Raw genomic sequence first — 17,441 nt, forward strand, 5'->3', positions numbered from 1 at the left:
CAGACAAGGAGGTGTATTAAAATGTTGGAGGTGCTGTGATGCTAGTTGTGACAGTTCAGTAGGCACAAAAAGATGAGGTTGGAGTGCTAAGGGATCCTTGGATCGTCACATAGGGGGGTGAACTCAGACTTTTTGTAACGTTATTAATCCAAGTTTTTGTGATAAAAAAGATTTGGTGATAAACTCTGTTGACCAGAAAATTCAACTAAGGGCACTCCAAGTATTCTGGTTTATTAGGTTTCTGTTATAAATAATAATCCTCTCCAAATCCATTATAAGTTGTTGCTATTTTCTAGGTTGCCCCTGGCTCCATAAAACCTTGGGGAGTAGGTAGAGGTGATCACAGATTGCCTTCTGGGAATTCATGAAACTAGTGACACTGAATGAAAAATTCAATGACTATATATATATAATAACTATATATACATAACTATACACACACACACACCCTTATTTAAGTGTGCATAGAAAATGTCCGGAAGGAAACACCAAACTGGTAACAGGAACTATTTCCGGGAAGAGAGATTTTTTTAACAGCAGAAGGCAAGGGAGACTTACTTTTTGTTCCATACAATCTTTGTAGTGATGCAAAAATTAAATAATAATTTTTTAATGAGCATGTATTACTTTTATAATTAAAATGTAAAAAAAAAAAATCTGATCTCTGTTCTAGTGAGACCATGGATGGACCATGTTGAGAAAACCATAATAGTGAGGAAGTAGCTGCTACCAAATTCACCATAGACATGGTTACAACGAATTAATGGCCAAGAGTTATGATGTATTTAGCAAGCTTGGGTCATGGTTGTCCAGCTAGGATAAGGATAATTTACTGCCCACCTCAGTACTGTGGACAGCCAGGAAGCTCCATGTGGCAGCATACTCATCTTGCACATTGCACCCAGAGATGGGTGGCACTGAGTGGACAGTGAGGTCAAGGTCCTCAGAAACAGCATCAGGCTCTACAAAGAGCATCAGCAGCCTCAGCTCAGATAAAGATCTAACATGGATGCAGGTTGCAAGTGACATTGGACCTTGCAGCCCCAAGGTCACAGCTGCATACAAAAATCATCACTGTAGGAATTGTCATCATCTAAATACAATGAACAAGGACAGAGAATTTTTTTACAAGCACACAGTATTCTTTTGAAGGGTCTGGCAAGTAGAACATAAAGATGGAAGATGGTACCCTGAAGTCTCTTCCTGACCACGGCCTTATATAAGTCCTCTGCCCTTTCTGTCCAGATGTTTCCCCGTTTTGACAAGATGATAAAATAGCTTTTACCAAAAGCCTCCAAATCAGTCATTCTGAGTTCAGTGCCAAATCTTAGCCATGGTTCTAAAAATAGCCAGTATATGAATCATATAAAATCTCTAAATTTATTTTTATTTCTTTAATATAAAAGCAATATAATAAACAAGCATTAAGGATTTTTCATTTTTCAGCCTAAATTTCCTTTAAACAGTTTCATCTCTAATCCACTTGTGCAATCAAATCCATATTTCCCCCGTTTCATTTCTCCCCCACCTGCATCCTATGAATCAACAGAACTTGAAACCCTAACATAGGAAACAGAAAACTAGCCAAGGGCAGGTAAAAGAGAAACAAAAGGCCTAATTATAGCCTGGGTAGGTAAATGATGTAAATATCCATATTTTATCATCTGCTCATGTACAGGTTGAGTATTTTATTCTGATAATATATGTACTGAACTTATAAGTTATGTCAGTTGCCACCATTTACCTGACAGGAAGCAGGCCCAGGCAGGATCCTTTGTAACAAAGGCTAGCTCAGCACTGCACATAGCTGTGATTCTATGAAAGACAATTATGGCCAAACCCAGATAAGGAAGAACTGACTGCACTTAGATAAAAATTGCTCTCTCTCAAATTCTGAGGTAAAAAACTGTATAATTTGCAACTAGAGTTAAGCGCTAGCTAATTATGTCCTATTTGGGTTTTCCCTTCTGCTGGCTAAATCACCAGCTAAAATATTTGAAAACCTTGGCTGGAAAGTTGGACAACTAAGAATTATAAGGTGACAATTGTCCCACAAAGGCCCATTCTTCCAGCAACCTATTCTTTTAGGAAAATATTCAATCATTTCTGAGCTGACTCTAGAAGGCTTCCTTCTATATCCTGTCCCTTCACTGGTCGAGATATTTATTGTGCACTTCAGAAAACAATATTTTCTAACAACTGTTTAATATTTATTTTCCTTTAATTTGTATTTATATTCAGTTTTCCAAATTTTCACTCAGGTCTAAAAAAAGAACTTCAATAACTAATAGCTTGACACATGTCAGCTATTTAAGATTTCAGATACTCAACATCATCCTTTGCTTTTCGCCGCCTTCTTGCATTTTGGGGAGAATAAGTTAAACTAAATTTTAAAATGCTGTAATCCTTTTTGAATCATCATTAAAATAAAACTGAGGGAACAGAGGTTATATAAAGGAAAGAGGAGGCTATAATGGTGGAATTTAAGCCTTCACTGACGACGCCAATAAGAACCAGGGCTTCCAAGAAAAGCCAGTCCTGAGAATAAGGCCAAATCCTTTGCTCCTTATCTACATGAAACTACTTAAATCTGGAGTTTCTTTCTGACTTTATTCGGAAAGCAACTTTTGGCCTGCCTGGACTATTTCTAATCAGACTGGAGTTAACAGTGCTTATTGCTCAAACAGGGACAACTTGTACAAGGCCCAATTCAGGCTGAAGATTATTTTTATTTTGCCCCACATTTCCTGAACTCAAAATAAAGTGGTTTTAACCTAGGGTTACAGAAGTAGGAAACCTAATGGGGTCTGCTGGGACCCTCATGCCAGTTTTCTCCTTCCATGGTCCTTTCTCTATGCTTGCACTACGCCCAGGGAGATGTCCTGGTTTAAATAAATATCCCCTGCAAAAATTTCCAAAAGCAAATTAATCCCCCAAAATACAAAAAACAGATAATATCCAATGAGGCAAGAAAGGGAGTGACTTATTCTTATACTTTCTTAGATGGAATACAAACTAACATAACCTTTCTGGAGAGAGCAATTTGGTAACGTTTATCGAAGTCTTAAAAACCATGTACTCCACTTCCAGGAATTTATTCAGGGAAAGTCAAGTCAACACAAAAGACTATAATAAACATATACTCCTTTGGTAATCAGAAATTAAAAATCACCAGTAAATATAAAACATATGCAAATGGCCTGTCCAAAACCACTTGCATTCAAGTGTTTAGTGTCCAATGTGGGGACTACCTTCAGCAACCAGTTTCCTTTTATTATTATTATTATATTATTCTGAAAAACTCAGTACACATTAACAGTTTTTCCAATGACCTAGGGTTTGTGGAAATAGTAAAAAAGTCCCATGTCCACTTTTGTGGCTATTACTTTCATAGGATGACCTAAAAAGAGCTTCAAATCACAACAATGATTTCCTCTCCCTATGGGCCCAGGGACTGTTCATTCAGGCTTCCATTGACTTTCACTGGAGATGTGAGTCAATACTAATATGGTAGCTACAGTTCTTCCTTCCAATGACATTTGGAATCTCATTATCTGATGAGATATTAGATATTCTTTTCCTCTATTTTATAGCAGGAGACATTATCTGAATTCTCCCGGATCATATGACAGTAGCCCTGGGAACAGAAAGCAAGTTTTAACAGTTCTTTGGCCAAACCACATGCCTTTTCTGAATCTATTTACCATACTGTTTCAAGATGTTTTCTGAAGAGTCCACAGGAGCTACATTTAAAACCTTCTGGTCATTGTTTGCTAACTGCTGGGATGGTTTTAATCAGGGAGGAAGCCAATATTTTCAGCTTCGGTGTTGGAAGAGCTCCTAAAATGTCTCCAAACTGATTTAGAAGAAAATGCTTAACAGAAGGGGACTTATTCCTGCCCTGGAATAAACTCATTAGAACTGACATATGCTGTAACCACAGACCAAGAGAACTACATTTTTTGAACACATTACATCCCAAAGGCAACTGAGGTTTCTAAATGTTATCTGTATCAGATGACAAAACCTGTTCAACAAGGACCATAGCCTCAATATACTGGTTGACTGCTTCCTCCTCTTAGAATATTCTTGGTGTTTGATATAACTTCTTTTCTAGGACCTAGTTTTTTCACTAGTTTTCCTGAAGAAATTTCCTTTTTTTTTTTTTTCTTTTTCTTTTTGTGAGGAAGATCAGCCCTGAGCTAACATCCGTGCTAATCCTCCTCTTTTTGCTGAGGAAGACTGGCTCTGAGCTAACATCTATTGCCAATCCTCCTCCTTTTTGTTTTTCCTCAAAGCCCCAGTAGATAGTTGTACGTCATAGTTGCACATCCTTCTAGTTGCTGTATGTGGGACACGGCCTCAGCATGGCCAGAGAAGTGGTGGTCGGTGCGCGCCCGGGATCCGAACCCGGGCCACCAGTAGCGGAGCAGGCGCACTTAACTGCTAAGCCACGGGACCTGAAGAAATTTTCTTATAGAGGTTTCATTTGATGACTCAGGTAAAACTTTCTGAGGTAAAAGATGGCACATCCCCTCAGTAGACATTTTTCCCTTCCCACTATCCTGACTTGAGGTGAGTGAAAGGAGTCCCTTTGAGATGAGGCCAGTTCAGTTGTAGGTTCCAGAAAAGCCCATGTTTCTCAGTAGCTCAGATCAAACCACACCCCCAGATTTAGGCAGAACTAATCCAAATGCCTGAATCAGTTCCAGAAGCATCTAGGTTTTACTAGGGTCAGTAAACCTCTTCTAAGTTAGGCAGACTCCTCTAGGCCTCAGCTCAGCAGGCATGGCGTTTGGTCAGCCTTGTATTTGCATGAGAAAAATGTTTTCTTCCCACTTTTCTAATTCTCGCATGATTTATCATGTGTAAATCCCTAAAATCTCACTCAGGAACAAACCACCATAGCAAGGGTTTTTAAGTTGACCCCATCCCAGTCCTACTGAACCCAAGTCTCTGGGGATAGGGTCCTGGAAGCCTCCTTTTTTTTTTTTTTTTTTCCAATGCTTTCATGAGTGCCTCTGCATGCTGAAGTGTAAGACCCTCTGCAGTAGAACAACTGTAAGAGTGAATGAAAGGGAGAAAGAAGTCCCAGCAAACAGAGGCAAGAAGGATTTGAATTTGAAGATTTAATACTAATGAGGGAATAAGATTTAAAAAAAAAAAACAAAACAGGTCACTGGGGAGGGATCATGAACACCTTTGCTTCAACAACTCCATCTTCAGCTAGGCTGGCTGCATCAGTGTGCTGATACTTTCTTCTACCTCTGAGAGCTTCTTCAGGACTTGGTTGACCTTGATCTCATCAAATTCCAAACACAGAAATTCAGATGCCTGGAAAACATAAAGGATGTTTTAGAAGAGACCCTCAAGATAGCCAAGGTTCTGGATCTGCTGTGACCCTGCTCCAAAGGCCCAGGGCCCCTACCCAACAAGCCTGACTCAGGCCTCAATACCTAGATAATAGTTTACCCAGCAAAGCAAATCTATACAATGCCTTAAATGAAACTTCTATGAGGTGTTTCTTAAATAGTAGAGGCATACAAATGTTAGGTGCTCTCATTATGAGGCATATGAGAAGCTCTTCTTTTCTGTCATCAGATTTGATCCCAAAATAAATTTTTTTTTTTCGTGAGGAAGATTGGCCCTGAGCTAACATCTGTGCCAATTTTCCTCCATTTTGTATGTGGGAGGCTGCCATAGCATGGCTGGTGAGTGACGTAGGTTTGCACCCAGGATCTGAACCTGTGAACCCCGGGCCGCCGAAGCGGAGCGCATGAACTTAACCACTACGCCACCGGGCTGGCCCACAAGGGCAAATTACTTGTATCCAATTAACCACGTAATTTTAGAGCAGTATAAATTCTTAGAGATCATATAATTGAACTGCTTTGTTTTTTAGATAATAAAATTGAGGCCCCAGGCATGTTAAATGACATGCCTATTGTCCCTCTGTTTGCTGATGGCAGAGCCACCAGATCAATGCTCTTTTCTCTACACTTTCCTCTCTAAATACTATGGCATTACTCACCCCTACCCCCAAAGTGGCACGTAAAGTAAGACCAACAAGCTTCTTCAGAGGGAGGGAGACACTCTCATCTGCTAGAAGAACCTATAGGAGTTGATTTTGGAAAAGTGCCTTTGCTGTTGCTAAGCTGCTGAGCTGAGTCTATACTGATGGCACTGAACATCCACCAGCAGGAACAAATGCAGAGAGAAGAAGGGGCCTCTTAAATAAAAGTCTTCCAGAGGGAGGAAAGGCAGCTTTCCCTGACTATAGGGAACTGTCATCCTCAAACATGTATTTGGGTAGGAGAGGGGTATAGTCTCATATGCAAGCTTAGAAACTGCCAGGTTTCATTTAGTCGAAAGCAAAAACAAATTTAAAAAAAAGAAAGAAGCTCCCTGTGTGTGAGCCGCAGAAAAGATTATCTCCTTTTGGAAAGAAGAGTAAATTTATGGCAAATTAGGCCATAAATTTGGCCTAAATTAAGTACGGGTCTCAGATTTGAAAGCTACCTATTCTTCATTCAGTTTTATTGAGATCTTTAGCCTGACTTTAAATACTTTAAAATATTTTTTAACATGTGGCCTTTGAAACAACGGTCTAGAAACTAATAATTACCAGAGTCTAACATATATATTCAGGAAATTGGCAGAAAAGATGATGTAATCCATGTTTCACCTCAGTGACAGAAAGTCAGTTATAATAATAAATCACCCGGTTTTCCATTTATATGGGAAGAGATTATTAAGGATAATGTTCATAGAGACAAGAATACCGGATTAGAGTTTATTAATAAATAGCCAGGATCTTTTCTGACTAGGGGTCATTAATTTGTTGTAGGTTTCAGTACTCAGATTATCTTTGTTTGGACCTCTATGCATCAATGAAGCTCAGTTTATTTTTAAGGGAAATCACATACTAGAGAGAAATAGCAGGCTAGATAAAGAGAGTCCAAAGTTAAACAAATATTTTATATTCACTCCCAACTTTCACTTCTCTCCCCTTGAAACAATGCACACTGTCTTAAAAAGACACATATAACCATACATGACTCTTTAAGAAACAGTTTACCTGAAACTGCATCATCAAGGCCTACCTTCATCTAGCTATGCTTTGAAAATATTTTATCAGGTATTCAAGAGCCTTTAAACTCAGGCTCAACACATGGGGCTTTGTTCAAATTTTGCATTTGGCTGGGGTATCCTACAGAAAGTACATCTAATGCATTTGAAAATATCTTTGGAAATGCAGTTGATGCTTACCAAGCCAGAGACAGAAAGTACAAGAGCAATTTGAAACACCTAATTTTTTTCAAAGTGTTCCACTCTGATCTGGGCCTAACTGCTCATAATAACACAAAATGACAAGAAGACTAAATTCCTGTATTTAAGTATCTGAGTTAGAACCTGCTACTTTTTAGTATAGTGTAGATACAGCATGGGGTAGAGTCAGAAAGTGGTTAAGTGATGAATAAGCAAGCACATCATTATTAAGAATATTAAGATCACTTTGTGATCATGGGGAGTATGCCAATGTATTAAACTCAGTTTAAATAACCATTCCAAATTATAACTGAAAAGAAGGCAAAGGCAAAATATTCTCTCCAAGTGCAAAAGCTAAAAACTCATAAAATCCTAAGAAGAGATTCTTGAGAGGCCACTCTCTCCAAATCAACACAAAAACCCAAGTTGCTATAGTGACTTCCAGTGAAGGACATCTCACAGTTCCTAACGAACTCCTTTCCCAGGTAACCACTCTAACATTCTTCAGGAAACTCTTACTTGTCAAGCCTAAATCTTTAACGCTTTAGCTTAAACTCATTTCCTAGCAGGGTCAGAGAGCACAACTGATTAGTTTATATAATAATCGAAGGCTGTTATTAAGCAAGTGTTTGGTTTTCTCCATCTACACACTAAATAACCTCTTTTACGTATAATGTCCATTTAAATGACTTCCTTTTTTTTTTTTTTTTTTGTGAGGAGGACCAGCCCTGAGCTAACATCCAATGCCAATCCTCCTCTTTTTTGCTGAGGAAGACTGGCCCTGGGCTAACATCCATGCCCATCTTCCCCCACTTTATATGGGACGCCGCCACAGCATGGCCTAACAAGCGGTGCGTCGGTGCGCACCCGGGATCCGAACCGGCGAACCCCGGGGCCGCCGCAGCGGAACGTGCGCACTTAACCGCTTGCGCCACCGGGCTGGCCCCGTAAATGACTTCTTTATCTAGGCCCATAAGCATAACCTTAGCAATTCTTTGGCAAAACAATACTACAGTGACAAAATGCTAAAAATAGAACATAAAAAGAACTATGACTAATTAAATACCCAATTGGAACCATTTAGAGTAAATTCAACATAAAACAAAATAGAAATCCTATAGCCTATTTTCTATATTATTATTATTTCCCGTGCAAAATTTCCACAAAGCTTTCTCCCCAATTAGTTGATAATATTTAGCATTATCGTACAACTTTGGCAAGTTCTAACATGTTGTGGTTTCTTTAAAAAATGCTAAAGTTGGGGGATGGCAGGTGAGAGTGGGAAAGGGTACCTTAGGATCCTGCTAACTAATACTGATTCAAGAAGGCTACATACAGCTGGCCAGATTTCATAAGGCTTATTCCCCAATTTTTTATTTTGGTTTCATTTATTGACACAAAGGGACTCTTGGCTGAGCATGAACTTCAGCCATGAGGCCTATCTTTGGGTTGTCCTTTCATAAACTTGAATTAACAACTCTCTAATCTGCAGCTCTGCCTCTCTGTGCCTTCTGTGTTTAACAACTGGAGAGAGAACGATAACATGCGGCAAAGGTCAAAATTGGCAATGGCTTCTTGAAAAGCAATTATATAATAAATAAGATACCCAGTAGCTTTGAACATTGCCCACTAAGGAAGTTCAAAACATCTTCATAAGTAAACCTGTGTTCACCACTCATTCCCATACTTCCTGTGGCTTTTTCAGAATTATATATTGATACCGTTCCCTAACTCCTTCAGGGGACCTTGAAATAGCTTCTCTGTAAGCAAACGATCTTCCAAGTTCCTTCCCAAGGAACAATTTATCAAAAATTAAAATTTTATAGTTCCCTGAAAACTGTGTTGATTATTCTCCACTTGTCCTTTCATACCCATTCTTCTCCCTTCTCTGCCTTGTTCCGTGTCTTGTGAGGCTGTTCTTTAAGACTGTGTCATTTCCTAGTTCTCTGGCTTACCACTGGGTTCAGGCAAGAGGATAAAAAGGCGACGATATTTATTTCCCACCCCCCAACTCCTTCCCTGCCACTTCCAATATTTTCTATGTGGGGGTATTGTTTCTTCATTTCCTACTTTACTTTCTGGCTTCAATCACTACTTCAGTATAAACACAAAGACAAGTCTCTTGGGGTGTGCCCCATGGCTTAGTGGTTAAGTTTTTCGTGCTCAGCTTCAGTGGCCTGGGTTTGTTCCCAGGCGAAGACCTATACCACTTGTCGGCGGCCATACTGTGGCGGCAACCCACATACAAAATAGAGGAAGATTGGTGGCGGATGTTTGTTAGCTCAGCTCAAATATTCCTCAAGTAGAAAAGAGGAAGATTGGTGACAGATGTTAGCTCAGGGCAATCTTCCTCAGCAAAAAAAAAAAAAAATTAAAATAAATAAATAAATAAAGACGAGTCTCTTCAGACTGCCAAAGTACATAATCACCAAATACAAACTCTAAAGATGAGCAGAGGAAGGATTTTCATCATGCCTAAGTTGGTAGGAAGGCTGCCCTCCAAGTGATAAATAATAGGATGAACCAGAACCAATATTTGATATTTTCTATTATCATTTGATATTGAAATCTTGTATAGTGGCACTTCAATATTAAAGAAGAAGAACAACAACAATAGCAACAACTGTCTAAGATGAGATTTCATTAAGAATTTGCATCAAAGATCTTGATACTAGAAACATGGCCTCATCTCTACAACTTGTTCTTATACCCTATATCTAAAGCAGTGGTTAGCTTATGCTATAGCTTAAAACAATATTTTAAAAAAGAAAACTTGTGATTTATAATCTTTTTGTTTCTTTGTTTTTGCTTTCAACAAACATTTTTAGCGATATATATTACTACCAATGGTCCTTCCCCAAGCCATTTTTATCCTGAGGAAAGCCTCATTTCAAATATAATAGCCTACAAGTCCTACATCTACTGTGTAAACAGCACATTAACCCAATTTTTCAAAATGGAAAAAAATTGTACTATAAATCACAAAGCAAATCATCCTACTGAAGATGAAATAAGACTAAAAATCAGACTCCTTCTGAGCTCTAAGACTGCAACTTAATGACTGAGCAACTAAATTAAGATGACTCACCCCAAAACTCTACAAGTGTCCATAATATGTTAAGAGCTACGTGGGACCAAGACAGGGTCTCTAAGAACTAAAAGAATTCACTCTAATGAACAAATAGAGCAGTGCCTCAGCACATTCCAGGCACTTTCAGAGCCAGAGCAGCTTCTAGAGGAAGTGTTTTTCCATATTCCCACAATCTCCTAGAAGAGGACAGAGTATTACCAGTGTAGCATAAAAGCATTAACCATTACTGGACATTACTGAGTTTTCTGGAGATGTCATTCAGGCATTTCAAAGGACTTTTGTGAGGACAGCCTGACAGCAGGAGTTAAGGTGCTTACAAAAATTAAAAAGCTCCACTCCCACAAATTCTTATTACATTAAAAAATAAACCTTATGGGAAAACATGAATTTTTAATCAGTTAACTAGAAACAAGAGAGAAAAGAGACACTGGGTATCTAGGAAGTTTCAGATCTACCACTGATGTAAGTTACTGCTAAACAAATCTAAGGCACCTAACTGCAAGTGGCACACACAGGTTTTACATACAGCGGCAAAATTTTAAAATAAAATAACATCAGATCTTAATTATTCAGAGACCTATTATCTGGGTCTCTGCTGCTTGACTTCTTCCTCCTTTTTGGTCAATCTTTCAAATATTTCCACAAGATGGAAAAAGGAAGTGAAATTTAAACAGGTTAACCTGACTAAATCATAGCAGCTGTGCAAGAAGTTTTATAGAAAAGGAGATTAGAGCTATTGGGAGGAACTTTGCGACTTCACATAACTGCTTTTGAAAATCATACCCATATGGTGCAATTTAAGCCAGAAAGATCTTTTTATCCCAAATATTTCCCTTCCTTTAGTAGCCAGGACTACTGTTCTCAGCCTAGATAATATCTTTAAAACATAAATACTCCCAGGAGAGGTAATACAAAAAGTCACTAACATCTTTCTATTACTTAAATCAGGAGATGTATTTTCTTCCAGGAAGAATGAACCCAAGTAGCCTGTCTTAAAACACAGGGTACCTAGTATTAAGAGAGACTGGGAGGAGGGGGATAAATAGGTAGGGCACAAAACATAAAAGAACTAGGAAAGTACAAAAGGCAAATCCTTCTTACTCTATAACCCCTATCAGATGCACAAACCCATAGGTGAAGTATCTTAAGCTACTCAGATCCCTGATCTATACTCTCCATGCCTTGGTGATCAGGTGATCACCAAGGTTGCTAGGTACCAGGAAAACCCTGGGAATCTTACAAAAGAGGCATTGGCAAGATAATCTCAATGAAAAGCAAAGGTTGAATTTACATACACACCAACACACACACATCTTTCTGCTGTTATGCTTTCATTTTTATCTGCAGGCTCAGGGCCTGTGAGCCAGCAACGCAATGAGATTCCAAGAACACTGTCCACTCAAAGTTGTTGGAATTTCTAAGAGAGAAAGAGGGAGTATGCCAAGAACAGGACCCTAATATTCTTTTGGTTAAAGATTTCTTAGCTGGAAAAAAGCTAGAGCCATTATTTAGAAGAAAACTCGACATGCTTGTCCTGCCAATGTGTAGTCAAAAAGAACATGTATTTTGGCCCAGGCAACCCCAACTTGTTTCTGAAAGGGAGAAAACAGTTTTGACCTTGCAAGAACGAGTGATTCTTTCGTTGGCAGAATTATGTACTGCTAAACTAACACTATCACTATTCTTTTTCCCCTAGAGATTTCAAAGCATCCTGACATATATCCTGCTCCCCATTAGGTCAGTGGATAGTGAAAGGCGGAAGTACTATCAATCTTCATTTTACCACTAAAAAAAAAAAAAAAGAAAGAAACCCAAAGACTAGCCCCAGTTATATGAATTCCCAGTTCTCTGATTCAACCCATTGCCCACTGAAACCCAAATCTGACTCTGAGTTTGGACACTTTCAAACTCGATTAGTGTCCATTTAACAGAGTAGAATGGGAACTAATAACAAATACCTGATTTTGTATTGATTTACATAAGCACTAGAACTTAAGCATTTAAAAAGACTATTTTAGAAATACCCAACAAAAGAAAAGAAAATGGAGCCAAGTTATATAAACACTAAAAGTTCAATACAATTAGATCATTGGCTGATTTCTATGTTTTTCAAAACATTGTGTTCCAGTTCATTTTACAACTTTTCATTTTTGGCAGGATTTAATGTTTGGCTGTTAAGATTTTCTGTATTTTGAAAAACTTTGGCTGACAAATATTTGGATAAAAAACTATTTTTAGGTGCTCTGGTTTGATCTGCAGGAAATCATACTAGCTTTTGGCTAAGTAGAACTAGTTCCCATGCGACAATGGACAAACAACCAGAGGCAAAACTGCTAAACAGCTGAAAAGGCAAATCACACTGAAGGAGGGAAGAGATTTCACTTAAATCTTAGAGAAACCAAATGGCAAAATTCTTTAGCACATGAGAAAAAGAATGTTGCTAATTTTACTTTGGAGTTCAAACTGGGCTCCTCATAATTCCTGATGAGGTACATTCCAGAGCAAACTCATTTGCAAACAACTTTGACAAACAAACTAAAATATATTTACATGAAAGGAATAGAGAAGACTAAAAAACAAAACAAAACACATCCAGAGTTGCTTGTTTAGGCAATACCATTAGTCAGGCAGGAACAAGGTAGGCAATGGCACTTGTTTTCTAAGGGGTTCTTGATAATCTCCAGATTAAGATGGGGGAAACATCTTAATACATCTCATAAAAAGACAGGAGTGTGGCAATGAATGACACATTCCTAGGCAGGGAAGGAAGACAGAAGTGGTACTAATCAAACCAATTCTGGGATTGCAGATTTTCTCCCACCAGAGGGATCACCAACTTGCTCTGCCACAAGCACCATCCATCTATTCCTGGCTTTCTCAATGCTGTTTCTTTTAAGTCATTCATGACAGCACTATTAAGCAGAAACAGGCATAGTTAGAAAGCAGCATTTCCCTTGGCCCTTCTCGCAAGGAAGCAAATAAAGCTATATAAGGTTGAAATGACTAAGGATAGGAGGACTTTCAAACTGAGAAAATGCTGATTTGGGGAGAAAAAGTTTTGGATGAATTTTTTTTTGCTAAGGTCGGGGTGAAAGGGGGCTAATTTTGTTGGGTTTTCAACAAACTCCAAATATAGTTACACTCTGAGGCACTGGGGGTTGGGACTTTAACATATGAATTTGGAGGGGTGTGTATCAAAATTCAGTCCATAACAATCTCCAATTCTTGGAGGGTTCCTGTGTTTACCAAGCATCTCGTTAAGTGTTTGCAGTTGATGATGATCATGATGACGATCACACACGTGATTCCAGACTTGCTGTTCATATTGTACACAAAAGAATTTCTAATAGTCCAGAAACAAGAAAAACCCACATACACAAAAGCTATCTGCTGACTGCTCAGATCTGCCAGCCAAGTTTGTCATAAGCCATATCCGGCCTCATCCTCAATGAACTCTATTTTGAAATGTCATTTAATCTATGGGGGCTGCCAAGATAAAAGCTGCCAGGAGGGGGACTGAAAAATGGCACAAAAGAAATCTTTCCTAATCCTCACTTCCAGATCCTCCCTTGCCTGCCATGCTGTTTCCTAAAGTTCAATCCTGAAGACTGACTCAAAATCTGGCACACCATTCTGTGAGAGAATATGGGAGATGAGAGAAGAAGAAAGGATTTGTAGTTACTGTATGAAGTTAGTCACTAGCCTCTCTAGCTCAAATAGTTTACTGAAAACTTCTGGAGGTGGTAAGAAGAGAAGGATTGCATTTCTATCATGCAGGGTTAAATTCTACATCACTTAGGTTGCTGGGTCCTTTGTTCATATGCAATAATCAATCATCCCTCATATTAATTTGGTACTTTACAGTTTAGAAAGCCCTTTCACATGCAATGACCTCATCTGATTCTTAGAACAGCCTTGTTAACTAGGAAGAAACCAAGCCAGAGGTAAGGTACTTTGAACAACTGTAGAAGTGACAGACCTTGTCCAGTTGACCCAAAGCAGATCTATTCAGCTATATCCGGCAGGAAGACTTTGTCAGATAATGCAATGGATTTCATGGGTTTTGATATACTTCTGATCCAATTTATGGAGGAAAAGAAAGTAAGGCCTCATTTACTTAAAACTGCCCACAGTTCTAGAAACTAGAGATTAAAAATTCAGTCTTTTTCAAAAGACAGAATAGGTAGTTACGTCCTAACTGGAGAAGAAATAGAGTTTCTTACTTGGTCACCATTTATGCAGTAGACTTTGGAAGCAGTGAAAGGAAAAGAAAAGTTTGAGGGGAATGTGAGGATCGTCTCTGGACCCTGGGGAAAAATGCAATGCCTAAAAAATGAAATGCCACAATTAAAAAGAAATCAATCTGGAAGACAGGAATAGGAGAGATTATGGGAAAAGCATGACAAATCTGAAGACATTAGCAAATTCAGGGGGCTACAGAAACTGCACTAATGATAATAATATTAATAGCAATGATAACTAACAATGACTAACATTTATTGAACACATACAAAACACCAGGCATTATGCTAAGTGCTTTACATGCAACATTTCACATTGGTGAAGATAATTTTATCCCATTTTACACATGAGGAATGATGAGCAACTTGTTTAAGGCCACACAGGTAGTAAGTGGCAGAGCCAGTTTTAAACCCAGGTCTGTCTGGCCTCAGAGTCCAAGCACTTAACCATTTCACAATTCCAACTCACATTCATATATAACACAAACACCATCATTAATAGTCACTAAGTACCAACACGTGAAAGTTACTCTATGATTCAGTTAACTTTAACAAAGACTCAAAGGAAAGCTGAGCAGTGACAGTATGATAACCCAAAGTCAATCTAAAGAGGTCTATAAAAACATCTGGATAGGCAGTGAGTACATACTGGCTGCATACAGAAGATTCCTAGCATTATTTTAACTGTAATGGGGCAGCAGCACAGCTAAGTTAATATGTGCATGTGATCCAGACAGAGAAGCATATTATAAGGAGACTAAGTTCTTATTCTGGGGCAAGATGGCCTTTTATTCTCTCTTTCTGTGTGTTGGGGGGAGGGGTGGGAGAGGAAGGGAGGATTCAGTTATATATATAGCCACTTGTCCACATCACCAGGAGAGTTAGAGGCAATGTTTACCTTTGTTGTTCTATCGACTAACGTATCGAGCTCCTTGATTGAGGCTCCTTCTCCCAAATCCATCAGCAGAAACAAAATACCTGCTTAAACCTGGGGCTCTTTCCATCTCTTATCAGATGGAATTCCCAATTCTCCCTTATTGTCTAACCCAGAACACCAAATTATTCATCTTGAAAAAAATCACATTTATAGGCACTTTTGGAAAGCAAAAAGATAAATATGATCATTTTGCAATACATACAAATATCAAATCATTATGTTGTACATTTGAAACTAATATAATGTTATATGTCAATTACATCTCAAAAATAAAAAGGAAAGAGAATGAAAAAGCATTGGAAAATAAAGATAAATATATTAAATTATGAGTTTAACCTTTAACATCCTTCATATTTGGCCCACATCTATTCTCTGGCCAAGCCAAGGGTAAATAGGATGGGGTGGAGCGAAGGGAAAGAAAGCCCTTAATAATGCCTGAAACAGCACAGTTCACTCATACATAACCAAGGCTTGACTGATAATCACCTAAAATGGAAAGAGAGTGCAGGCAGCATATACAGTGTTATAAATAAAAATAAACAAACATAAATAATTAGTAAAAATAAATAATGCTTACTCCGCTTTGTAGTCTATTCTTTCACTAAAAGGACACATTTACTACTCTATCCAAGATTACGTCAATAAATAAGACATGTGAACTATCTAAGAAGGATCAAAAGAAATAGGACAAAAATATTAGTGAAAACTAACTGTTGTGAAGAAAAGTGAGGTACCTCCCCAATGGAAGTATAAGAAAAACATCTTGACAGTATGACTTATATATTTCCTCTATGAAATAATGGTCTATGTTTATCTTCTCAACTTGGTTTGGCAAGTTCTTTGCCAATGGAGGAAGCATAAATAGAATATGGTCCTTAAAACCTGGCCAAGATGCCTCAGTTGGGTTTTGTTGGTTTCTGAAGAATTTTAGTCACATTTGTGACTAAATATAAGGCATTTAAAAGATTTCATTAAATCATTTCAAGTACACAAAAAATATGACAAAAATATATGACTCTCCTATACTCTTTCCCCAGATTCACCATTTGTTCGTTTGTTTATATTTGGCCACATTTGCTTTGTCATTCTCTTTCTCTCTCTCACAGCTACTTGAGAGTAAGTAGGGGATGTCATGTCCTTTTATCCCTAAAAAACTTTAGTGTATATTTCCTAAAGACAAGGACATTTTCTTACACAGCCATGGTTATACAAAATTGATAAACACTACTATCTATATTCAAATTTCATCAAATGCCTGCATAATGTCCTTTATAAAGTTATTTTCCTGCTCCCAAATCAAATCTACAATCACATGTTGATTGCATTTAGATGTCATGTATCTTTAGTCTTCTTTAATCTCACATAATTTCTCAGTCTTTCTTGTGTTTCTTTCTTTCTTTCTTTTTTTTTTTTGAGGAAGATTGGCCCTGGGCTAACATCCATGCTCATCTTCCTCCACTTTATATGGGATGCCGCCACAGCATCGCTTGACAAGCGGTGCGTCGGTGCGCGCCTGGGATTCGAACCGGCGAACCTCGGGCCGCCACAGCACAGCGTGTGCACTTAACCACTTGCGCCACCAGGCCGGCCCCTTGTGTTTCCTATCTTGACATTTTTTGAAGAACACAAGCTGGTTATTTTAAAGAATGTCAGTTTGGGTTTGTCTGATGTTTCCTCAGGATGAGATTCTGTGTGTGTGCAAATGCCTGTCTATTTACTAGTTCCTATCCCCAATGATTAGCGAACGTGGGTTTTGAAGTCATACAAACCTAAATTCAAATCTAAATCAAAACTCTACCACTTTCTAGCTGTGTAGCTGGCTAGGTTTTAGTTTCCTAATCTGTAAAAAGGTGACTTGAACCGATTTAACTGGTAAGGTTGCTGTGAAGATTTAATAAGATAA

The 17,441-nt window shown here is 38.3% G+C and overlaps 1 protein-coding gene across 4 annotated transcripts in view; it reads right to left on the reverse strand.

Annotated features, from left to right (window-relative positions):
- Positions 1–5,112: 5,112 nt before the first annotated feature.
- The window catches only part of COMMD1 (copper metabolism domain containing 1), a 169,266-nt gene continuing 156,937 nt past the window's right edge, over positions 5,113–17,441 (reverse strand). For all 4 annotated transcript variants that reach the window (XM_058551135.1, XM_058551134.1, XM_058551132.1 and 1 more), the window contains one exon: positions 5,113–5,334. In XM_058551135.1, coding sequence (XP_058407118.1) covers positions 5,227–5,334 — 108 coding nt within the window. In that variant the 3' untranslated portion in view covers positions 5,113–5,226. The remainder of the gene's footprint in view (positions 5,335–17,441) is intronic.

This window comes from Diceros bicornis, chromosome 12 (genome assembly GCF_020826845.1).
Source record: "Diceros bicornis minor isolate mBicDic1 chromosome 12, mDicBic1.mat.cur, whole genome shotgun sequence".
Lineage (NCBI taxonomy): Eukaryota > Metazoa > Chordata > Mammalia > Perissodactyla > Rhinocerotidae > Diceros > Diceros bicornis.